We start from the raw sequence: 24900 nt of genomic DNA, 5'->3' as shown, positions 1-24900 counted from the left end.
GTAGTTGAGGCTGAAGCACAGCAAGTAAGAAATCACATTGGTGACTTCCAAGACTTGTCATTTATTATAATCCACCCATCTTCAAATGCACACTCAAGCTGGGGCGGGTGGTGCTAATGCAAGGCCTCTCCAAAAGGCGCCGGGTGCGAGACTGCTCATATTGATGAGGCTCAAAACTCATGGCATTTTTTCAAGGGGCACAGAGAGACTGGGACCCTTCAGAGAAGCCAATCAACACTAACCCAGAGTGTCTTTGGGAAGAACACCAGAACAGCCAGCAAACTCCCACACAAACCTGAGGAGAATGCTGTCAAGCGCTGCCCAGTGAGTGTTACAATTGAGGCATGTTTGTCACCCCTTCCCAGCACACACACTGTCGATAATGAAGAGAGCTCAACTCAACCGCACATCAGCAAGAATTATAGCCCCAGCTGTCTCTCTTCCAACGGGGTCAGAAACTGTTTCAAAATGTATTAGGTGACAGAAATACAAAACTCCATCTATTCCTCATCGCTGGCTTTCACCTAAGCATGGTGATTTCAGGTGGACTATTACTCAGCTCCAGAACTGGCATGAGAGGCTGGAGCAAATATGTTCTTTGCATTTTAAACACCACTTTTCAATCCTAGATGTTGTCAAAATGAATATCAACATGCACTTAGTAAAATATAATTGCTTAGATACCTTGGAGCAGTAGGAGGCATTTGATCCATCACCTTCATGTTTTTTGCAGATATTTCCACTCTTGTTCCCTGTTCAGACAAATTTATTCCGTTTATATTGAAATACGTCAGATTTTAAAAATGAACAATGGCTCTTTAGGTATCCACTCAGACAACACACTGTTTTAAATTTGACGGAGTACAGTTCTCCTTTTGTTTCTTTTTGTCAGAGCCTGTTTGTGCTCTCAGTTTAAAGTGATTAATCACCGGTTGTTAAAACTCTAATCACAAAAACATGTGTGTACTGTTGTATGAAAACCGTGAGTCATGCTTACTTTGAACTGAACATTACATGGCCTTGACAATTCTCAAGAAGAAGCAGACAGAGACGGAGGAGAGAGATATAGGAAAGCAAGAGGAATATTTTAGCTAAAACAGCCAAACAAATAAATACCGAAACATGAATTTACACATTTTAAAATATTAGATATCATTAGAAATAATGACTTAAAATGATATTCAAGTCATTTTTGCATTATATTCATATAAAAGAACATGGATCTGTACTAGGACTTCAGCACTTCTTATATCAGTAATATCAGTGGTCTAATATAGTGAGTACATTTAACACGTTTGTAGATTATATCAAATAAGGAGAATTGGCCAACACTGTAGAAGCAGTAAATTACATTAAATCAAACACTGGCCAAACACCTGGCAGATGATATGTACTATGGAAAAGTGCAGGGCTTTGCATGCAGGTTACAAAAACAAACTACTGTATAAATACACAATAGGAAACACTGAGCTAGAAGAGGCTACTAATATATTATATTGAACCCCAGACTATGCCAGGAAGCATTGAAAAAGGTAAGCAATATAAGGGCATATACTTAAAAGTGATGGATTTAAATCAAGTGGCATTGTGTTAAAATCATACAATGGACTAATAAGGGCTGATTTATAATACACCCATAACTCATTTTATGAAGATTCTTTAATAATAATAATAATAATAATAATAATAATAATAATAATAATAATAATAATAATAATAATAATTGCTTACACTTAAATAGCGCCTTTATGGACACTCCACTCAAAGCACTTTACAGGTAATGGGGATCCTCTCCACCACCCCCACCAATGTGCAGCATCCACCTTACTACGGTGGATTACTACGAAGACACTACGAATTGCTAACCACATTTAGAATAACAAAATCCAACTTTGAAACCACAAAGAAGCCATACAGAGAAACATTTTGAAACCTCCATGAAATGAGTGAAGAGTGAAGAGTAGGATTTAGTGTGACTCGTTGTTCATCACATTCCACTAACCAGCCTATGTGAGAGGGTGAGAGGGTGAGAGGCCGCACAGAGTCTGTGGAGTGGCAGGAGAGACGTGACACAATTCACTGCGTCTTTGTACAATGTTCGCTATCGTGTGCGCTTACTTTCATAAGATATTTGGGGTTTAGACTTTATCACAGATGTAAAGTCTGTACAGTACTGTACATAGGCATGCTTAATGATGTCTAACTACTGTACAGTAGATATGCAGTGGTTTTTATTACTAAAAACACAAACCACAGTTGGTGAATTTACTTATCGTTTCTCTGGTCTTTTTTTGTTGACAAAAAGTCCGGAATCAATCGTAATCTTATTTCACCATTAGAAATCATGGAAATAGGTTTTTCAATTTACAAATTTGCGCTATATGAAAGGGTCTCTGGGGACGAATTACATTTGTAAAAAGACGTATGGGTGTATTTTGTACAATTTAAGTACTGCGTTATAGAAAAGATATTGCTTCTCTGGAATCTGTTCAGAGATGAGCAGCCAGATACATTCCAGTGATTAAGAGGATGTTTTATACTGACGAGAAATGAACAGAAGACTTTATACATTTGAACAGAGAAGACTATGAGGGAGGCTGATACAAGGATCCAAAACCCTCCCAGGCTTTGCCTTTGAAAGCCATGCCTAAATCAAACCGGTGGATTTCTCCTGAATGACCATGAAAACACAAACCAGATGACATACGTATGAACACCCTCAAAGTGCGCTTAAAATTGAAAATGGGCAGCACATCCCTTTACACAAATAGTTGTGGAAGTATGGCACTCAGCCATGTTGTTGAAACCGACACGGTCTTATTTTAAGAATTGGTTGGATAAGATCATCCAATGGCTGGATTAGTAGATCAATGAGCTACTAGTTACCAAATGAGCTAGAATGGTCCATAAGCCTACTGGTTTATATAGTTTGTGTGTGTTTTAGTGCATTCATTCTTTTGATTGAGACTCAAGTCATGCAGGTTTAATGGGCAGTTTAGTGTGCTTTTCTGTTGTGACTGAATTGCAAATCGAGCTGTATAGGAACCGTACCTGTTTCCGCATGATATCAGTTGCTTGCATGATACATCGGGGTGGCAATCCGTGGTTTCTTGCCAGGATCACAGCCTGTTCCAGGGACACGCTCAGAGTGCACCTGCCAAGAGGAGGTGGAACACAGCCTGTAACAACCTGCACTGCACGCTCGGCTTCTCTGTAGCAGCACATGCTCAGGGCAGCTCACCGCACAGCAATCGACGCTGCTGTCAGACAGCTACTTCACAGAAAAAGACAGCCCTGCGTGCACTCTCAAATGTCACAGCAATAGCACAATGCAGAAATCACATACAGGCTTAATTTCGAAATCTATTTCCTACTCAGCTGTCGCACGGAATAAGACAATTGCTGTGCATACAAAGGATCGATCTCTCCACAAACTTGGAGGCCTTGGCATTTAACTCCTAAAAATCAATTACTGTCTCGAAAAACTCCCCCAAAACTGCTTGTTCCTGTCTGGCTGGTGAACAGTTTGACTTTTCAGTCTCCAGCATGAGAGGAATCTCACAAGAGACGGACGTACCGCTTTGGGTGAACTACAAGGAAATTATGGCAAGGGCAGCAGCCCCCGATGAAACTCGGGCTGCTGCCAGAGCGACAGACGTGCCCCGGTGGGCCCGGGCGGCGCGGGTGCGAGGGTCCGTGTCGGTTACCTCTGCATCCCCGTGGCGCAGATGGCGATGTGGCAGGCGCCCAGCCGGTTGCAGAGCTCGGAGGAAATGGGCAGCAGACTGACTCCAGTGGGGAAAGTGCCGCCGCTGGCAGGCTTCGCGTTCACGTAGGACTGCATGAGTCTACACAGCTCGTCCAGGGCATTGAGGGGCCGCAGCAGCTGAAGGAGGAGCAGACCAGACAGTCAGGGAGAAAGAAACCACACCGGGCTCCGGACTCGCTCCGAAAGAGTGTGGCCCAATGGTTTTCTTTTCTTAGAAAGCAACTTCACAATACCTGTGGAACCATCTGCCTTCTACGAAGGAGAAAAGAAAACAGATCAAGACAGCTCGTGACACGCTTTCCTCTGAGGAACACCTGCTTTTTTTATGTCAGGCTGCTCACTTTTATCAGTGCTCACAGTAAAATAAAAGCAGTTTGCTCACGGGGAAACATCTGAGAGCAAACACTTCCTCTCCAAAGAAACACCTGTTCAATCTAGACTTTGGGACAGAGGTGGCCAACCCAGAGTCTTACAGATCACGTTTTAACCATCTGTTTGTAAAGAGGTGGAACAAATGCGATTGTCAGTTCTGAACTCCATTTGCAGCGTGGCTGTGCAGACGTTCCACAGGCAGACATGGGGCAGAAAGCCCAGGGGTCCCTTTTCTCAGTTTTTATCAATTGTAAAATGGTGGTGTACTCAAATTGTAAGATCATCCCCTGTCCTCTGGCGCCCCCTGTGACAACCTGCAGAATTTAAAAAATAGATCTACAATCTTATCTTCTTTGAGGAGAATTTTACAACCTTATTATTTAATTTTTGAATCCCCTATCAAAATCATCCTAGGAACAGTGTAACACATTTTCACCAGCCATTCCTAATTGTGGAGATTCTGAAATCTCTCAGATATCTGCCGTAACAGATGGTAAGCATACCTGGTCTATCTTCACGGCGGTGGTGTTAGAGTCTGTAGGCAAGTTGGATTTCTCCAGGTAAAATGCCCTGTGATGCAAAGATATTCATAGATTGGTTTAATATAGGGCTGAAGAAAAAACAAATTACACTCAGTGTTTAACAAAAAAGTATAAAACCCATGTTGTTGTAAACGCTGAACCTTTTACAGTAACGTAAACCTAGCAGACATACTCAGAAGTAGTGAAAAAACCTAATGGAACACTTTTCTCATCTGAAGCAGTGGTGTGTGTCCGCTATTGTACAGATACCTGAGTCTGCGGTAATAGCATTTGACTTTTTCCAGAGAGACTGCATTAATCTGCTGCTGAAAGTCTTCGATGGATGCGCTGTCCTGCTGCGCGGCACACTCTGGTTTCTCCAAAGCTACAGACGGAGAGGAGAGAGAGGACACAGGAATGAGAGGATCCTTTTCATCGCTGCATAAAACGTCCTTCTTATCTCAAATGAGATTTAGAAATAAAAGAAACCACAGAAATCTAAATTTTACATATAACTACTTCATCAACCAGATTTCTTGATTTTAAATCCATCATTTGACATGAACTGGGATTCATGCAGGTTGTTTTGAGGAAAGGTTACAATATATGCACCGAGTTTTTTTTTTAAATACAAAACTTATTGAAAGACATGCTATTACTGAAAATAACCACTTGGTGGGGACTCTCACACACTGTTGAGCTGACCACCTGCATCTCTCAGTATTGGGAACAGCACTAAGGCATCAAAAGAATGTATTTTCTTTTTTTTTGTATTTACTTTTAGCAACACAGGATATTTTCTGAAAATAGCTGGTCTAGAAAACAAACCCAGTTTTGCTAACAGATCCTCGACTGTGGTATGGGAGACCTCCATTCATAAAATATGGACCTGCAAGGAGGGATCCTCCCAGTATCGACCACCAGGGCACAGCAGTGGGAGGTGCAGGATGAGAAGACACCCCATGGCCAGACTCACAGACTCACCCCGCGTAAACAGCACAGTGTGGAGCTTCAGACTGCCTCCATTCTGCAGCCTGATGGGCAGCTCTGAGAAGTGGCAGCTGTCCAGGTACAAAGTGATCTTCAGCGCCTGCCTGCTGCCCTCCACTTGATAAAACACGGACGTGTCTGAGGAAACACAGCACATCCTCAGAGATGATGAACAAACAGGTGTAGCGAGCAAAGCACAGACCGGTGTGCAAGAGCAGGTTATACAGCTGGCATAAAAGGGAAAACTGGCCAGAGCTGTGAACTATCATTTAGGCTGTTTGATTTTCCTTGTGCTTCTTGAGCAGAGAATCACCGTCTCACTCAGGCTGGTCTGACTCAATCTGGTCACTCAATACCAAATGCCATTTGCTTTACTGCTTTCCATAGCCAGTGATGCCCCTGGATGAACACAGATGTTCTAAAAGGACATGCATCATCACAAGCTGTTCTGCTATCTGACTGTGGATGTTCTAAGACTGTTGTGTTTCTCTGTATCACAGAGCAGGTCAGAGTCTCTTTTACTGATAGTCGCACCTGGGGTCACTCCCAGAGGGTGAAACTACATTGGACTAACAGTACGACGGCATAGCTCAGGGTTAAGAGAAATGGTGTATTTCTATTAGTCCCAGATGCATGACTCACAAAAGAATAATAAAAGGGGAAGCTGGGAGACGCCAGCACACGTCTGTCGTAAACTGTGCATTCACAATCAGTTAGCTTTTTCACTCAAAACACCAGCCACAACACAGACAGAAATACAGATGGTCTGCTGCATAATTCACATTCACATGAGATGCCTAAAATTTTAGTATACTTGGCATCTGTCATGTCTGTTGGATCTGCTACAGAGGCAGGCTGTTGGAATAAGCACACAAAGTTGTTGAAGCCATGGAGATGAGAGGAATATTGGTCAGCAATTCTGCATCTGTCTGAGTGACATTATTCTCCCAAAAATGTCTTTGTTTAGCTGGGAGAAATTGTCACTTGCTACTTTCCCAGAACAATACACAAAATAGACACATGAAACCGAGTATACACCTTTCTTTTAGTTTATAAGTATGCAGATCTTCAAATTGAGACAATGACAATTTCTTTCTCCTCTGTGGTGCACAAACTCCATGGGGACGATGTGCAGATTAGCCACTAGAGTAATAAATCCCATTTCTTCAGTTAATGCAGACAAACTGAATTATGACTCTATAATTCCGATTATTTTGCAGGTCAAGTTCATAGTGGTTGTATATTTTCCAGCTTTGGTCATTGCCTAGGCAAGATTATTTCAACTGGAAACCAAAAAAAAAACCATGCTTTTCTTCAAAAAACAAAACACAAAAGTCTTTAAAAACTAGATATCGCTTTTAACTGAAAGTAAGCCGCGTTTTTGCAATATTTCATCTTTCTGACTGCAGAGCCCTCGAAAGGTAGGTCTGACGCATAGATCTCATCCCTTCAGAGATGTCTTGCTTCTGTTTGCTCTCCTCACACGCTATACTGACAGTGAACCATCAACCCCCCTGGGTACAGAACAGGAGCAGAGGTGTGTGGTTTAAATTCACCAGGCATGGCAATCTAAACCAGAAAACAAGCACCACTCTGTTTACATACACAGAGGTACAAAAGCCAGAGTAACACTTTAACTGAACCTCAGGTCTTTTACTGCAATTATCACCAAAAAAGACATTCAAGTGCTGGTGCTACTTGATCAAATACTGTATTATAAACCTGTAAAATCATCAAAAATCTTTACTGCTTAGTAAAATCATCCAAAATCTTTAGAAACTACTGGCTACCTGGGCCTATTTCTTTGCTACTCATCCTAAACTGTTATCATGGTAACTGGTACAGTTTAAACATCTTACTTGCAACAAGGCATTCGTCCTCAAGCTGCCGGAAGTTAACGGTCACTTTATCCAAGTCCAGGAGGGCAGCCTTGGTGTCCTCAAGCATGGTGCGCTCCTCCTTCTGCCAGTACACAGACCAGGCGAAAAAGATAGAAATGACACTGATGCACAGGTTTCCGTCAGAACACGCATGTGGAAAATACGATTGGGAACAGGAGATTGTGCCCTTGCTTGCGTATATAAGCAGTACATCAGCTATCTTATCACTTTATCTCACCGAAATACTAAGAATGTAAAATCACTAGCAGCCTCTTATTTCTAACTAACAATTTAATGGAAAGATGTACATTTGCGTAAAAACGGTCATTAGACATTTCTTAGGAGCAATGCACAGGAAAGTTAATAAAGCACTGGAAAGTGTGCAGTTTTATGACTGTTCATTGTTCATTGACTGCTGTGAAAGTTCCATAAAGCAAGTAGCAAACTTCATATGAAAACTGTACAATTCAGGGTCTTTTCAAGCTGGGGATGAATCTATCAATCAATCTATCCCCACAGTAGTCCAAGAAAAATCATGGAAAAGCTCTTTTTTAAGATTTAGCACATGCTGAAAATAAAACAAAAGGTTTTCAACATTCTCTCCCAAAACCAAGCTCCTCTGGGTTCTGTCGTGATTCTGAGCAAACTTGTTTGGTAAATATCTTGACTTTATCTGGCTGGATCAGCATAAATAATAAGGTTTTGTCTCCTTTAACACTCTACTTTATGCCAGCAGCTATCACTCTGCAACTCACAACTGACAAACCACTGAAGCTCAGCAGGTGTGAGCCTGGCCAGTACCTGGATAGGAGACCTCCTGGGAAAACTAAGGTTGCTGCTGGAAGTGGGGACAGTAGGTGGCGCTCACCCTGTAGTTTGGGTCCTAATGCCCCAGTATAGAGATGGCTACACTATACTGTAACAAAGGCCTAATGTCTTCAGGATGAGATGCAAAATTAAGGGCTTGACTCTCCATTCTCATTAAAAATTCCAAAAAAATCCCAGCATATTTCTCTAAAAGAGTTAAGAGTGTTACTCCAGCGTCCTGGCCAAATTTCCCCTTTGCCTTTACCAATCATGGCCACCTAATTATCCCCGTCTATGAACTGGTTTCATCACTCTGTTCTCCTCCCAGAGTGTGTGGTTAGTGAACTGGAGCAAGCTGGTTGCCGTCCCATCATCCAGGTGGGGCTGCACACTGGTGGAGGGGAGTCCCTGTTATCTGGGAAGTGCTTTTGAGTGGAGTGTTCAGAAAAGCACTATATAAGTGCATTATTTTATGTTTTACTTTAGAATCAGCTCTGTTAAGACCAGGTACAGTAATAAATCAATAATGATTAATCTCTTGGCATGGTTTGGGGAGAGTAGGTCACACGTTTTCTGCCCCTGGCCACCTGTGCTCTTACCACGCGAGGAGACAGCATGGACTGGAAGTTCAAGAGCACTCCGATGGTGGCGATCTGCTCCAGCCACTTCTTGCTCACTTCCTTGCTTTCCTCCTCGTACTCTCCGCTGTTGTTGTAGCGGAAGTTGAGTGCGGCCAGCAGCTGCTCAGACAAGGTGCAGATCGCCCCCACCACACTCTGGCAGAATATCACGTCCCTGCGTAGCTGCAGGCTGGTGTCTGTGAAGACACAAAAGAAGCATGTGAGCACAGGGCCCTGTTCCCCAGTTAAACCAGGATTCAGTCTGCTGCTGACATAGTTCATGACAGCTTCTGAAGTATTTAGGACCACGTGTAATCAAAACTTTAACCCCCTCACCAAATAGCTACCCAGCAGCATGGGTGAAACCGATACTTTGTCTTCCTTCAAGAACAGGCTGAATAAGAGCTTTGGATCAATAATCTACTAACTACCAAACAGCCTGAATGACCTCTTCTCATTTGGAACCTTTCGTATGTACTTACCACATACCAAATATACTTTCTGAACACATTTTTTAGTCATTTGTTTTAATTTTACACAATGGAACCCACCATCAACTACCATTTGGGAAATTGCAAGTTCTTGGTTAGGGGTTTCCAGCACTGGAAATACTTTTATAGGTCACTCTAAATCACCTGTTATTTCAAGATCAGGATACTTGGTGAAGCAATGGATCAATGAAGTAAATAATGTTTCAATTAAGAGATGAAAGATATTATTGTTTTTATTCTAAACAATCTCTAAATGGCTTAATGGAACATGCCACCTGTTTGAATGATCTTTGTTACATTGTTCCAGGCCTTTAGAAATTGACACTTTGAAGGTTCCCTTAAAAACTGCTGGATCAGGTTTGGAGAGCCCTGCTTTAGGATTCTTCTATGAAGGGGCGTGATCATAGTCCCAAGGAGGCCAAGATAAGGATTTAACATTCTTGGAATCCCTCAGAGTCTTGAAGTTGAGCTTTCCTCTAACGACAATGAGCTATACATCTTTTATACATGATAATGGACTGATGACAGGAGTTTCTAAAAGAAGTCTGTACATTATGCAAAGATATCGGGACCTTGTAGTCCTCTAGGTTATCCTGCTAGGTTTGTACTAGGAGCTCATGCAGCTAACCAGCTGCAACATTCAGCCCTGCAAAAACCACAACCCTACCCAGAGGAAGATTACAGAAGCTTTTGTAGATCAATGGCAAGACTAACAGCAAATCCCAACTCACTAGTAATGTGTTGGTCATGTGGTTTGGAGGACTCCATCTGGCAGAAAACCAGCCATGAAATCAAAGCCCTGGTTGGATACAAGTCTCAAGCAATATATTTATAGTTTCCATATGTCCCATTTACGAAATCCCTCAGCAGTCTCTCATTTTGTAAATACGACGACAGGCAGCATGCCGCGCAAATAAACGTAGTCACACCAAATTACAGTGAGATCTATTGATAGCTGGAACGTAGATTAAAATAAACCAGACGTTCTTTCAAGAGCTCACCCCACCATCTCAGCAATGTCGACAGCACTGAATCTGCAGGCACTGCAGAATTTCTTCTGATGTGAGCCTGAATATATACCTTCTTACCAAATTGTCTTAAAGTGTGTTGAGCAATTTAGCTATGCTTTTGTTTTTAATACAGTCCCTTTTCTGTCTTAAGCCTGGCAGTTAGAGAGATAATACAATAATTTGCACCTGCATTCAGCCAGTAAACTGTAATTGGTCTGTAGCATTAGTTTATCTAGTGGTCTACTTTGAATAACATGATAAAAAGAGAGAAGCATAACATGCATTTCAGATGAGCAGCAGTCTAGTAAAAAACAAATAATAGGAGGATGAAGAGTAGAGTACATACACCACATCACACAGATTGAGAAAGTGTGTTTATTTCAGTACCTGTGCATTTCAGCAAAGCCAGGAGGAGCTGATTCTTCCCATCTGTGGATAAAAATTCAAAAGATATGATCCTGCGTTCCAAAGGAAAACCAATCCATCTATAAATCAAGTTATTTGGATCAAAGTAGTAGATTTACATTTTAGGAACAAGTAATAGGTTCAATTCCATGCTGAAAAGAGAAGAAAGAAAACCCAACGTTTCGGCTGTGGAGCCTTCTTCGTGTGTGAGCATGTAATCATGTGATCAAATCGATTTACATATTAGTTGAAAACATGTATTTTATTTTATAGACATTCCTTAAACAAATCGCTGAAACACTACTTACTGCACATTGTCCACACTGTTTGCTTGTACAGGACTTTCAGATGGCACCCCGCATCTCGCTAAAAGAATCCCTTTGGTTTATAAACCCCTGCAGGCTGATGCCCAGCAAAGGCACGCTTGCTTTCATTTCACGGCGCGCACTGACCTTCCACGAATCTCTGCAAATTATCCACCAGGGATCTGATTGAGCTGGGCAGGTTCCAGGGGTCCTCCTGGATGTTCTTGTGGATCACACTGCGGCAGCACGAGGTCCAGTCCTCCGTGTGACGGAATTCTGAAGGGGGACAAGGAGAAATTTTGTGATTCCACCCTGTTTGCGCCATACTGTAAAGTATGTGCCCTGGAGCAAGTGTAGACTAGGCATTGGAGCAATGTAATAGGATTAGAGATACCACAAGTGATTAATGACTAGTGGTCAATTTTGTGTTTAATCAGTGCAGCTTTCAGGTGTGCACATCACAGGTAAAATAATAAAAGCAAACTCATTTCACCACCAGAACTGAGATGTCGAGAGTTTTGTATTGCACTTCATAACAGCATAGAGTTGGCTACCTGGCTGACTGTAGTCCATTGGAAAGTGCTTGGTTTCCTCGCTGGCCTTTGTCATTACTGGTCCTTTCAGTAAGTTGTTAATGGAATCAACCTGCACAAGGATACAAAGTGGACCCTAGCAGTCAGCACAAAAGCACAAAGCAGTCAGCACATCCCCAGAGACCATGTCTCCGTTCGGAGATAATTCATTTTGTGTAATGGAATAGGACTCTAAAGCTTGCTGTCCTAGCTGGTAAACCTTTAACAAGGTTAAAGGTCACAAAACACTGGTAAGGGGGGGATAGGGGAGCGAAACATTCTCTAATTCTGAATCCCACGGCAATGTGTAAGGCTGCAGGCAATCGCAGGCAGAGGAGGGAGATAATTCAGTAAAGATGTTGAACCTTTTTTGATCAGAATCATCTGTACAAAATGTTCTCAAACGGATTACAAAGAAGCTGCACTTGTAGCAGAATCTGGCCGTCTTGGACTATTTTTAAGTGACATTCCTTGGTTGGGAGTCTGAGAACGAATAGCGTGTCATCGGAGTCTCTTCAAGCACGGTGCCAGACATTCTTACAGTACAGTTCAAGCAATAAAAACCTCATCTACAGGACATCCCACGAGCCTTCATCAAACCAGAAAGTAAGGTGATCATACAGAGAAAAAAAGACAATACTATACCTGATTAAAGAGGTGTTCAAGACATCCATGCAGCTTGTCCTGCTTGTCCAACGAGATCCTCATATCACAAGGAAGCTCGTCACCTGCACACAGTTAACAGAAATACACGCTGATTCACCTAGTCCAACTCTTAAAGAGGAGATGCTGTGAAAAACACGCACCAAAACACAGTTTTGACCCTTACATAGGTTCAGTGGTGTGTATATTCTTTCCCATATGAAGTATGTCCTGCTTTCAGAAGATACTTTCCTGTAAATCGTTTCTTCAAGAAAAATCTTAAACATTAACCAACAAATTGGACAAAAAACTACTTTCAAATATTTTTATCTCTGCACCAACATCATTCTGTAAGTCTCTAAGTCATTCCTGTCAGTACCAATGAAGTATTAATGTCATTCATTTGAACAGTATTGAGCATTGGATATTGGCCCCATTTGTGTATTTTCAATTGCTGTAGTTGATATATTTGTTATGCATGTTACTGCAGTAAGTGCAGAACACTGGCAGGTTACGAGCCCTGCTAGGGAGACTATCCTTGCCTGATCACACACCAGGCCATTGCAGCAAACACTGGTACCCACACCCAGTATTGCCTGGAGGAACTAGGAGAAAGTATTCTGCTCAAAGATACAACAGCAGTCACCACAGTGTGGACTAAGCCCATGACCTAGGTAGGGGTGTAACCCCGGCGTCCTGGCCAAATTTCCCATTGGCCCTCAACAATCATGGCCTCCTAATAATCCCTCTCTATGAATTGGCTTCATTACTCTGCTCTCCTCCCCACTGATAGCTGATGTGTGGTGAGCGTTCTGGCGCACTATGGCTGCCGTCGCATCATCCAGGTGGAGCTGCACACTGGTGGGGGTGGAGGGGAGTCCCCATTACCTGTAAAGCACTTTGAGTGGAGTGTCCAGAAAAGCACTCTATAAGTGTAGGCAATTATTATAATTATTATAATTATTATGACCTAGCAGTCATGAGAGCAGCAGCCTAAATGCTAGTCAAAACTGCCTCCCAGGAAAACGTCTTGAAAACGCATGCTGGGAGTGTGTATTAACCACTCATCTTGACGTCTCTAGCCCTCTATGTAGCCCCTCCAAACTGAAAGGTCTGGAAGCTGACATGGTGCTTTTTGTCCTGTCCATCACCTGGAGAACCACGATAGATGGCGGCGTGCAGTTCCCTCTAGGATGGAGACGGCGATGCGTTTCAAGAAGAAAACACCAGAAAGCTTCGCCAAGCACAGCCTTGCAGTCACTCATGCGAGGGAAAACAGTCACAGCCCATGCAAAGGCAACCGTCCCGCCTGTGGATTTCGAATCCTTACCTGATCCCATCTCATCGCTGCCCAGGTAGGAGCTGTTACTCCGGACGCTTGTGTATGAAAGAACGGAGTCCCGGTTACTGTTGCACTCGCTGAAACACACACAGACAGGAGTCTAAAGACGTGTCTCGGGTGACCCAGCTCAGCCCTGCTCTCCCACACTGGGAGTAGTCTGCAGCCCCACTTCTTAATTCCAACCAAAGGAAAATCCATATCAAAGGTGAGCTTTTCAATCAATCTTCAGTGAGTTTAGAGAAATGTGCTTTCAGAAAATACGAAATGTCAGCAGCACTGCTGGGCCTGTTTTGTGCAGTGCAATGCCTTCACATTCTACAATACAAAAGTGAGTCCAGCAATAATCTACGCACAACCCCAGGGTATGTGTGTGTCAGAGTCAGTGCACACACTGCTGAAATCAAAATCTCATTGAGAAGTTAACGTTCCTTGAACAATCAAACATTTTACACACACACACAAATGTTTGTCTCTGACTTCATTTACGAAGACAAAGATAATTATTGATAATGTCGTTTTTTCAGAAGGGTATTAAATGAGGTAAGCTGAGTTCCGAACATAAATGTCTAACATATCTCTGAAGCTACCAACGAAGCAACAGTGAATTTTCCATTGTTTGCCTCCGTCACGCCACTGTATTTAGGAAAAACAATTCCCAAATCCTGGAATCATTCTAGAAACATAGCCTGCCTTGACAGTCCAATCAAAACAGATTACATAAACTGCAGCATGTAATTTTGCCAAGAATAAACTCTGAAAGAAAAACAACTGTTCATAAAAAGCAAGACAAATCTAAAAAAAAAAATAAAGTGTAATGGGCATTGCTGGGTGGAACAATATAAATGTCTTTGTCTTCTATGTAGCCACCCACAGAGGCCAAAGACTTTCCCAGTACTATTCTTGGCTCTGTATACAATGTGTTACAGTTTACAGAACCTCCCTTTGCTTAACATCTCATTCTCATTATTTTGTGTTGGCCGTAAACCTTAAATTGCACTGGGCTGAGCAATTAGCCACACCAGCACGGTCAGTAGGTTGTTTGAGAGGAGCTTTACTTAAGACATGCCCAAAAGCAATCCTAAAATTTCACAAAATACACTTTTTTTTAGGGTATCATTATATGATTGTCAATAATAAGTGACCCAAATCACTTAAAAATAAATATATTTTGTGCTATATCTTGAGATGACAGAGCACAATCCTGTGGCACAAGAAAGTGGTCTTTACAGTACTTTAATCGCCTGTTCCTGTCAAACAGTAACCAGAGTTTTATATAGCGCATGTATTGCCCCCAGCATTTTCTGGATAGATGACAGACGTTTTATGATGATGTCTGGGTCCCTGGACCGCAGCAGTAGCTGAGTAAATTATAGGCTAAACAAAATTTATTTTCTTCCCAGTTTTACTATTAGGGAGCAGTTACATGTGTTTGTAGAGTGGTTACAGCTGAACTGGCTACCAATTGAACACAATGTACTCTGTCCCACCATTCACTTCACAAACCATTTTGGTTTGAGAACACTCTTAGATATTTTGAAAACCTTAACCTGCTTTCAGCAAGTTCAAATGTATATAGGGTATCCCAAACTCTCTAGCAAAGACTAGCAAGCAGGGACTAATGTCTCCTAAAAGTAAATTCTTCTGTTCTGATTTTTTAGGAAACTACCTGTACACAGCGTGTGCAAGGATATAACAAAATTTGCAATAAACCGAGAAATGGATTCTCTAAAATGTAATGGGTCATTTCTGAAATGATTTTTTGAGACAGGACAGTGATTATACTACCAACCGGTACATTAACTTCAATTACAGTGTAATGACCCCTGCAGTGTCTTCTGGTGTGTCAGGCTGGTTCACAGCCTGGGATGCACCTCCAGGGGCTGTCTAACTGTAGGGAGGCCAACCTAGGGCACAGATTCAAACCACATTGACATGTCATGCGTTAAAAGCTGGGCCACAGGAATTTTACCCCAGGGATACGAACACAAACACTACCCACACTGTTACAGGCCACGCGCTTAATGTGCACATTTGGAGAAGAAAAAAGGAGAAGACAGGGTGAAAGAACAGGCCACTCAGCCACATGCCCACAAAGACGATCCTGTCACAGGAGCAAAATGCTCTGCTTGGGAAAACCGTGCTCTGTCACTTCAACCTTAGGTGGACTTTTAATCCTTTTTTAGTTGCAAGACCTAACTATGGAATTCCTGTGAATTACACTTCCACTTAAACCTTCTCCTCTGAAATGGCTGCAGTTTATGATTTCACTCCCTTCTGCAGAGAAAATGGTTGGCATTCTTACATAGCACGCATGCCTGCGTATGTACACAATATGTAGTTCAACGGGAAGGCAAACCCAGCTATTCACGCAACAGGGGTCACCTGCGGTCTGGGATTCTCCAGTGAAAACTATCTGTTCCGTGTTTCTACTACACCACCAGCAGCAGGTAGGTTAACTGATTGTCAAAAATCTGTACTTTGTAAAATAAGTTATCATCACTAATACTATTTCATTGAGTACACTGCAACAGGGAAACAGGGTGTAATAAATACATACAGTATGTGCTGCGGTTCTAGTTCTTAGCTTAACAAGAAGACTCAACAATAACTCCCTTCACTGCAAGAGTGTTTCTTAGTGTAATGTACTAACACACAAAGGCATGGAATTTAATAAGCAGCTCTCTGGATCCATATGATACGATAGCCAAATATGGGAAATGTAATCACTCAGTGCAATATCACCATTCATTTCTCAATGCCGGCTGCTCCATTGAAAATTAAGGAAGAGCTGCAGAATAGGAAATACTTAAATATTCAATGTGAAAACGGGCCTTTATCGCCTCGTGTAAGATGTACTTAACCCCAGGAGAGATTGGATTTGTGTCTTTTTTTCCAAGAGCGGATTCCAAACTTGGTTATACCCCAGTCAAAAATGGAACCCACTGTTGGCTGGGTCTAGAGACAATTGCAACAGCCACAAAGCCCACAGATCAGTGAGGATAAACCCTAGCGCTGAGGTTAGCATGAATTCCCCTGAAATTCCCCAGACTCTCAGCCCATTGTCCAGTACACAACAGTTGAAATTAGAGGGATAGTTACTCAGTATGTGACATTTCTATGTCCTACAAGCAATGATGTATGCAAATGGTATTTATTAATAAGTCTATGTACCATAAGTCTTACGTTTACTAAATTTTTCACAATTACGATTAAAAGCGGCAAACAGAATGGTGTAACAATAGTATTAAACAATTGAACAAAATGAACCCCTGACCCCCCCAGTCAAGTTTGGCAGCAGTGAGGAGAGATTGTCCATCACCAGTCTCATGTGTCTTCTGAAAAATTTTAAATCATCACGCTTACCAAGAAATTCACTGTTCACTGCATACATGTTGTACCTAAAAGCATGCCGTCATGGTTTTCTTTAAAAAATGGCAATGTAAAACCCTTACAATTAACCAGATCACATTTTATAACAAAAAGTTGCATATAAAACCGAATTCGAATTGCAATGCACGAACCCTTGACACAGGTGGACCAGAATTAGACAATGGCAGAGATCTGGCACTCCAGAAAGGAATGTTTTGTGGTTTTGAGAAGCTGGTGTTTAACTGTAGTAATCAAGGCAGAAGAAAAAAATCCTTGAATCTAACTTTTGCGCACTCAGCTGAAACACCTCCTCTGAGTTCCACAGCAAGTTTTGCAAAAACACCCTTGGGTGTTGAACTATCTTATTATGGTGATAATGCTGGTGGTGTCTGTTACTCATATATAGCATATTGTGGGAGGGGGGACAAATGTCTACCGTAACTGTAGGAGTCTAGTTAAAGAAGCAGACAGTCTTTTCTTCCTTTACATCCTTCACATAACAAGGATCCACAGTGAAGAAAACAAACTGAGAGTGTGCACATTTAAAAGACACTCAATACTTCGTTACACAAAGAGTTGCAGGGTGTGGAGCAAATGTCCAGCCATGCTTTTGAAGCCGATTCTCTGAAATGTCTGAGATGAAGCCTGTGAATCGATAAACTACTAATCACCACGTGAGCAGCACAGGCGGAATGGCTGTCTCGTGTTTGTGACTTTTCTCGTGTTCTCTACATTGTTTCATGATAGTATCACCACTCCCTTCAATGAAGCTAAAGCCTAGACTTCATGACAGCTTCCAGGCTGGTCACCATTATCACTTGCTCTGCTCTGACCCATGCCAGCGCCTCACCTGTAGGAGTCCCTGTAACTCATGGTGTCATGTCCTGAGTCTTCCTGGTCATCTTCTGACACTTTGAAGCAGACCCTCTTGATGCCCCCATGCTCGGTCTTGTCCAGGTCCCCCTCTTCGGGCTCCAGGGATGTCGGGGGGGTTTCCTCTGAAGCTGGGGGACCGCATCCTTCAGGCTGAGTGGGCTCAGTTATAGAAGACAGGAGGCTGGGAGAAAACCAAATTGTCAAACACAGAGGTCCCATGGGAGGCTGACAGACCTGAACAGACAGTTACTGGAGTGATCCGGTTTTACGGTTATAAAACACATCCTTCAAATGCGCTCTTGCGAATTGACTGAAGAGAAAAACGACTACCGTCTCCACAACCCGCCGCTGAAAATACCTTCAGGGTGCAGCAATTACAACGTTTGGCAGTTAAGACTGAGGAGGGGATTATCATTACGGTAAGAGCTTTTCTTCAGCTCAAGCTCTTAAGCAGCTCATAAAACAGTGAGCGGTTCAAATAACTGTAATGAGTCTTACTCCTCTCCCTGCCGACTTACAGCCCAGCTCTCCACCGCCCTCACACAGCTGGAAATACCTACACATCGATCTGAGCCACGTATTGTTTCATTTCCTTCACGGCAATGTCCATCCGGTTGAAGAGCTGGATGTAGGCGTCCTGGATTTCCATGTCTTCCTGTTTGAGGAGGAAGCTCAGGCCGCCCTCCTCCTGACTGGACGAGCTGTCCAGGCTGGTGTCCAGCAGGCTGCCGTCCACCTCCGTGGAGCCGTCGGGGACCCCGTTCTCCAGGCTCTGGCAGTTCCAGGAGGGGGCCGCCATGGTGGTGACGCAGTGTTGCGTGTGAGACATGGGGTTGAGGTTCGCTGAAACACCGAAAGAGACGAGGCCTGATCTCACCGCTCCATCAGCAGAACAGACTGGGCAGCTCCCACACAGACAGCAACTATCGATTACCTACAGACTGGGCAGCTCCCACACAGACAGCAACTATCGATTACCTACAGACTGGGCAGCTCCCACACAGACAGCAACTATCGATGACCTACAGCAGCGGGTCTGGATGGGGAAAGTTCCTTGGTGAATGCTAATGCTTTTTTACGTGGGACACACCAGTGAGCTTCTGCAGACTCCATGACTGAGTTTTTCCAGTCATGTCTGCTATGTGCCGGTCAGACGGGTGGGAATAAAGGCTGCCTCACAGCTCGCCACCTATCACAGCGTCCTCACCAAGCTGTCTAGCTCTAGTTGCTGTCCAGAAAACATGCAGTAACCTCATGAGTTGTTGATGCTGGCCAAAGTGTTATTTTAAGTTATTTTAAACGCCTTGAGCCCTGGAGGCCATATAACTCTCATGGAGGCCAAGCCTAGGATGAATTTCACCGAACTCAGCAGAGAATAAAAAGACTTCGGCAAAGCACCACATATTCTGGTACCGTTAAGCACAAAGCAGAACTCACAACAGTGATCTTCCTTCCCTATCAGGAGTACTACAGTTAGTAGCTTTATGTACCACAAGGAAAAGAAACCAAAAGATGAAAGTTCTCCCTTTTCCCTCAACAGCTGTTGATACAGTCTATAAGACCACGAAAAATTAAATCTGTATACAATTCCTCAAATGCACCATAGTGTATTTAAGAATCATTTTGCAGCTCAAGCCTTTTAATGTGTTCTGAGACAGCTGTAAAATAAGGCCTGATTAAGAAGCATATGCGGCTAAGTACACCACCATATAAACAGACAGCACACCTAAAACATGCTAAACATTTTCACTGGACAAAGCTGCCAACCAGATGTTTAAATAAATGGCCTTTCTTTTGTAACCATAAGAAATCCAGTTTGTGGTCTTTTTCTTCTCTCCTTCTCCACAGCGGAGGAGACAGAGCACTCCTCCAGTAACACGACCCCAGGTTGTTCCCCATTCATAAAAACACAAAGGCCAGGTGAAATTCTTCAGCACCTGCTGAGAGGGGATTTACACCCCTTTTTGAGAGTTTTAAGACTGGTGAATTAAATACTACATTTGTCTTTTTTTTTCCTTTGAAAAATATATTGCAATCCAGAAAGAAATTCTATAACTTTAATATTGCATTGAAAAGCTTGAGACAGGCACAACAAGGTGCTTTATCCACCAGATAAACACAACTGAGAGCTGTTGAGAAATCATTTTTTTTTGTGGGGATTTTAATGTAGTCTTTTGCTTTCTCCCACCACATATCACCCACACTAAAAATATTCCTGATAAGCGATAAGATCAGCACGGCTGTATGAGAACTACAGAAAACGTGCTTTTTGCCAAAGCAGACTTTTCTCCAAAACAGCAAGAAAAGCCCTGCTGTGAATTTTAAGCACTGTGTGTTTCTGTTGCAGTCTGTACATTGGCAAACAACAAACCATCTCAACAGTGAAAAGGATCTTGTTTTCCTCTGAAGCCATTTGAACATGACATACCTGTCTCTGCTTCTCCTCACAAGTTAATTTCAGCCCTGCAACATGGGGAACTAGATGCTTCAATGATTCAGTAAGTCACAAGCCACTTGTTTCGTTACAAAAATAGTGCCGGTCAGTGTACTATACTTTGCAGATGTCTCCCACATCAAAAAATTTAAAGAAAGACGAAAAGCAAAGTCATGAGATTTAATTGCTAGCTTACTACTTCTAAATCACACGCACGCTTTGCTGGGAGTAATTAGATAGAATTATCCCTTTATCTGAAGTATAGACAAAATGCGTTAATTACTGCAGAAACAGCTGAATATTGTAATTGTTTAATGAAGTGGATGGTAATGACATCCAGTCACCACAGTCGCACCCCTGTGATGATAGGATGATGAAAACTAAATGGACTTTTAAAGTCAGTTATGTGTTTATTCCATAAATCCAGTGAAAACCCTAAAGCCTTTTCTGCATAGTCAGTGCATTTTTGTACTAAAAGCAGGCTAACAGGCACCACTGTACATCTTCTATACAGTCTACGTCTAGAAATGACCCTATTTGGAGTCTCAGTCTCAGCTCCTCTTCACATTGTTTCGTCTAAGTCCATCTTAGAGATTGGACATATAGACATTTGTTCTAGGAAGGACTGAATATTTCTTGAACTAAAGTTCTAAAAACAATGGAAGTTTTGTTTTCTAGCTGTCTTCAGGCCTTCTTCAAAATCAGCCCAGCAGAAGATTTATGCAACGTGCGGGCAGCACTGCAATTCACTGTACCTTGATCCGGATCTAGTCCAAAGAATGAATTCTTGCGCCCGAATCGGATGCTGAATGCCCTCCCTGCCGAGGTGGTGCTCTTGGGGTAGGAGACCTGCATCAGGTTGATGTGGCAGTTGGTCGGGCAGAAGTCCATGCACCCCAGCTGGTGTGGTGTGTTGGTCGCTTGCTTGAACATGGGCCACGCTCTGTTCTTCAGTTCCTGGGCAAACTGAGCAGCAAGAAGGGGGAAAACACCGGAGATGTATTCAGAAAGACAAGTCAAGACACCAACCCTGAGTTGGCCTTCTTTTATCATAATACTCTAGTGCATGCATGCCAACTTGTGAAATTGCACAGGCCCAGTGACCGAAGTCCATACCAGAGCCACAGTGGCTCATCCTGGTTTCAGACTAGAGACCAAGCGACTCTCCCTTTGGGACAGGGTACTGCAATGGTCCCCACTTATACAGCTAGGCGGACTGGAGTAACTGGGGAAAAGTCCCTCACTCAAGGTACAACAGCAGTGTCTGTAGCAGGAACTCGAACCTGCAACCTGCCTGCATAGACTTATCCAATAGGTGATGCCACCACACAGCCAATTGTGTGAAGACCCAGACTTGCTTATAAACAATCTGATGATCTTCATGAACAAATTAAAGCTTATGCACATGTATTAAGGCAACAATTCCTATTATTGGTTAGGTCATTTCATTCATTAGTAAATTATTTCATTCAGCCACTTAGTAAAAGCCCTTATGTTTGTGATAACTCACTGTAATACCTCTACACCTATCTGATATGATAACTGGGAATATCTGTGTTTTTACCAAATAGGGCAACAAGTGAAGCTTCCACTTGCGTTTTTTAAGAATGAGGATTTAATAACATAGGCAGCTCCTTTCGAATATGCTAGCACAGTCTGCTTTACAAAAGCCAGCACATTCTTTTTCCAGATCAGTAACTGGTTATAGTTTGTAATGTTGAAACTATATCATGAACAGAATGGGATAGCATTATACATAAAATCATAAATTGATAATGCCTGTTAAATACACACTGGACATTTAATTTAGTTTGGATTTGGTGGCTAATTAGAAAGAAGCACTCATTATATTTCTGCTGACAGATGCCAATAAAATGCGCTTTAGGAAGCAAAGGGCTCACTTTAAAACGAGTCACATAGAAACTTTCTGTTTTGTAAAAGTTATGGCAAAATATGATTCTAAAAAAAGAACCAAATTTCTGCTAAACAGAAGTTGGACACAAGGATGTGGCAGTGCTACCTTTGATTCAAATCAAACTGCTTGTCTGCTAGAGGGTTTCTCAATTTAATTGTCTGTTGCATTCTAATTCATTTGTTTGGCTGACACTTCTCTCTAAACCCAGCTACACTTCTACCTGCTGAACATTTCCATGAAACAAGCTGACCAGAGCACCTCACTCAAGGGCACAACAGCTGTGTCCCACCTGGGATTTGAACTCATAGCTATGAATCCAGAGCCCTGGCCACTCCATCAGACCAGTAACAATGACAGAACTTGCTTTGCATGTGTAGGATAAATTGGCTGCTTAAATGTACAAATAAACAGTGTTCGTGAGTCTAGAAAATAGCCTGGTGACATAATTCATTTTTCCACTTCAAAAGAATGGGCTAAAGATCTGCTCTCTTCAGGTTCCAGGGAAGGTTCAGAGAATGAAGACGTGGCTCCGCATGCAGCTACTGTACTCGTAGCGGCGCTGTTTGGCAGCTGCAGCCTGTTTTATGGCCCTGTCCTCGTGTGTATCTGAACAAGGCTGGGTTACCTGCTGGTAGCTGAGGATTCGGCGGCGGATGCTCTCCAGCTTGGTGTCGCAGATGCTCCTGAACTCGTACTGGGGCATGGACACCACCTTGTCACTCAGGGAGATCAGCCGGCTGCAGTTCTTCACGAAGGTGCTGTCGTCGCTGGCAAACGCCTCCAGAATCTAAAAGGTTCCAAGTGTTTGCAAAGGGACACAGTCAGTTAATGCCCTATTGTTGTCAAACTTTCTAACAGTGAGCATCTTTCCACAGACACGCTTTAGAAAGCATCAGGAACGGAGTCCCAAGAATCATTCATACTACTAGCAGACATTTCCAGCCTTCTGCCTTCAGTATATCTTTTCGTTTCCTAGGCAGGTTTTTTCTCAATAGTTAGATTCCAACAGCAACAGGAAACAAAGTCAAAGTCTTAGATGCTGTTGAGGTTTGCTCTCTTGGCAGATTATATCAAATAGCTAAAAACATTGGATAACACTGTGTCCTGGAAAGGCAATATCCTTCTTGTACATACATAATCAGTTCAGCTCAGTCTTTTCTCTGTTCGTTGTCTCCTGGCTATTCATTTATGCATGGATTTTAACTAAACATGTGTTAGGATAAGTTACTAATAGCTTTATTTTGCTCTGGCAAGCTGTGTGGCCATGATTCCACTCAATACGTGATGGAAACAGTTTGAGCTGGGGACTGCCAGAGGCTGGCTCTACCTTGGCAGTGAGACAGAAGCAACCCTTGGGCTCCACCATCTTCTCCAGGATGTGGCTCTTGATGCCGGCGGTGCTGGTGTACTCGTAGACCACGCCGTGCTCCAGCTGCACATTGTCCACTGTCAGGCTGACGAGGGGGGCGTCGCCCGCGGAGGCCAGCTTCCCCGACCCCCTCAGCAGGTCTGGACAACAGGGCAGCAAACCGACAGGTGATGGGGAGGCAGAGAACACCAACCTCAACAAAAGCAAGACAGCCTCCTGGAAGCTCCAGGTCTTCCTTCTGTGTTTCCCTGGTGCGCTGGTTTGAAGTCTAACACACCTCATTCGTGTTCCTCTCGTTAACCAATTGGAAGGCTCAACACTTGATTCAATTCAATCTGCCCTCTGAGCGGGCACATCTACTGGTGATTAAAAAACCTTTATTTATTCTGACACATATCTCATAATGCTGAAACCCAGGAAGCTTATGGAAGGGATCTGAAGAACAGATATCTAAATGAGACTATTCTTTTTTCCAGATTGAAAATTCCTTTATGAAGCAAAACAGTGGAGAGTGAGTCACACTTGAGCTTCCACGCAAGACGAACTCATGGCCAATGGCTCTGTGCACACAAAGGGCTTTACCGATTTTGCTTTTCAGATCATCCAGCTGATTAACTGTATCCCATAAATATGTTTTTTTGGGGGTGGGGGGTTTGACAAAGGACACACTCATCCAGGAATAACTTGCAAGAAAGGTATTTGGAGTTGGGGTGCAGAAATAATAATGTTATCAGATTTTAAAAGAAGAAAGAAATTCAGTTTTGGGGTGGGTGGGGATTCTCCCAAAAGATCAAGGGATTCCTCATTGGATTTCTATTTCACAGTCCTTCTTGTCTGGAACACTTAGACGATGGCTAAAAACAGATCAGGCTAAGACCATTCAGTACCTCTGACCACTAACTTCTAGCCTGCTTGTAGAAAATAAAGCTGCATCCTTGTGATTTCATTCTGAAGGTTGTGCACTTGAGAAAAGTGATTTATATTTATCTCTTACCAAAACTCTTGAAGGCAGATAGGAAAGCACAACAGCCGATGAAACGTTTTAATTTGTACCATAGCCTATCCATCGGAATAGTGGTACACAAGTTTATAGCTAAGTAAAAGCAAAACATTGGCTTTTACATTTAGTGACATATAAGTAAAGAACTGCAGAATTGCACTTCTGATTAATTAATGTTCAGTTAAGTCTTTGTTCGATGTTTTATTTTAGA

At 42.7% G+C, this 24900-nt stretch overlaps 1 protein-coding gene across 2 annotated transcripts in view; it reads right to left on the bottom strand.

The window, feature by feature from the left end:
* prex1 (phosphatidylinositol-3,4,5-trisphosphate-dependent Rac exchange factor 1) overlaps positions 1-24900 on the bottom strand; it is a 139178-nt gene that overhangs the window by 5105 nt on the left and 109173 nt on the right. For both annotated transcript variants that reach the window (XM_088608467.1, XM_088608468.1), the window contains exons 22-39: positions 23648-23829; positions 22946-23107; positions 21161-21371; positions 18532-18814; positions 17946-18152; positions 13715-13803; positions 12388-12470; positions 11725-11815; positions 11318-11446; positions 10848-10889; positions 8939-9156; positions 7512-7614; positions 5647-5790; positions 4933-5047; positions 4645-4711; positions 3708-3886; positions 3052-3154; positions 685-752 (exon numbers count right to left, since the gene is read on the bottom strand). In XM_088608467.1, the coding sequence (XP_088464593.1) occupies positions 685-752; positions 3052-3154; positions 3708-3886; positions 4645-4711; positions 4933-5047; positions 5647-5790; positions 7512-7614; positions 8939-9156; positions 10848-10889; positions 11318-11446; positions 11725-11815; positions 12388-12470; positions 13715-13803; positions 17946-18152; positions 18532-18814; positions 21161-21371; positions 22946-23107; positions 23648-23829 (2476 nt within the window). The remainder of the gene's footprint in view (positions 1-684; positions 753-3051; positions 3155-3707; positions 3887-4644; positions 4712-4932; positions 5048-5646; positions 5791-7511; positions 7615-8938; positions 9157-10847; positions 10890-11317; positions 11447-11724; positions 11816-12387; positions 12471-13714; positions 13804-17945; positions 18153-18531; positions 18815-21160; positions 21372-22945; positions 23108-23647; positions 23830-24900) is intronic.

The sequence above is a fragment of the Lepisosteus platostomus genome, chromosome 15 (genome assembly GCF_059453375.1).
Source record: "Lepisosteus platostomus isolate fLepPlt1 chromosome 15, fLepPlt1.hap1, whole genome shotgun sequence".
Lineage (NCBI taxonomy): Eukaryota > Metazoa > Chordata > Actinopteri > Semionotiformes > Lepisosteidae > Lepisosteus > Lepisosteus platostomus.
The sequence above is the reverse complement of the archived record's forward strand: the minus strand, read 5'-3'. Positions and strand labels throughout refer to the sequence as shown.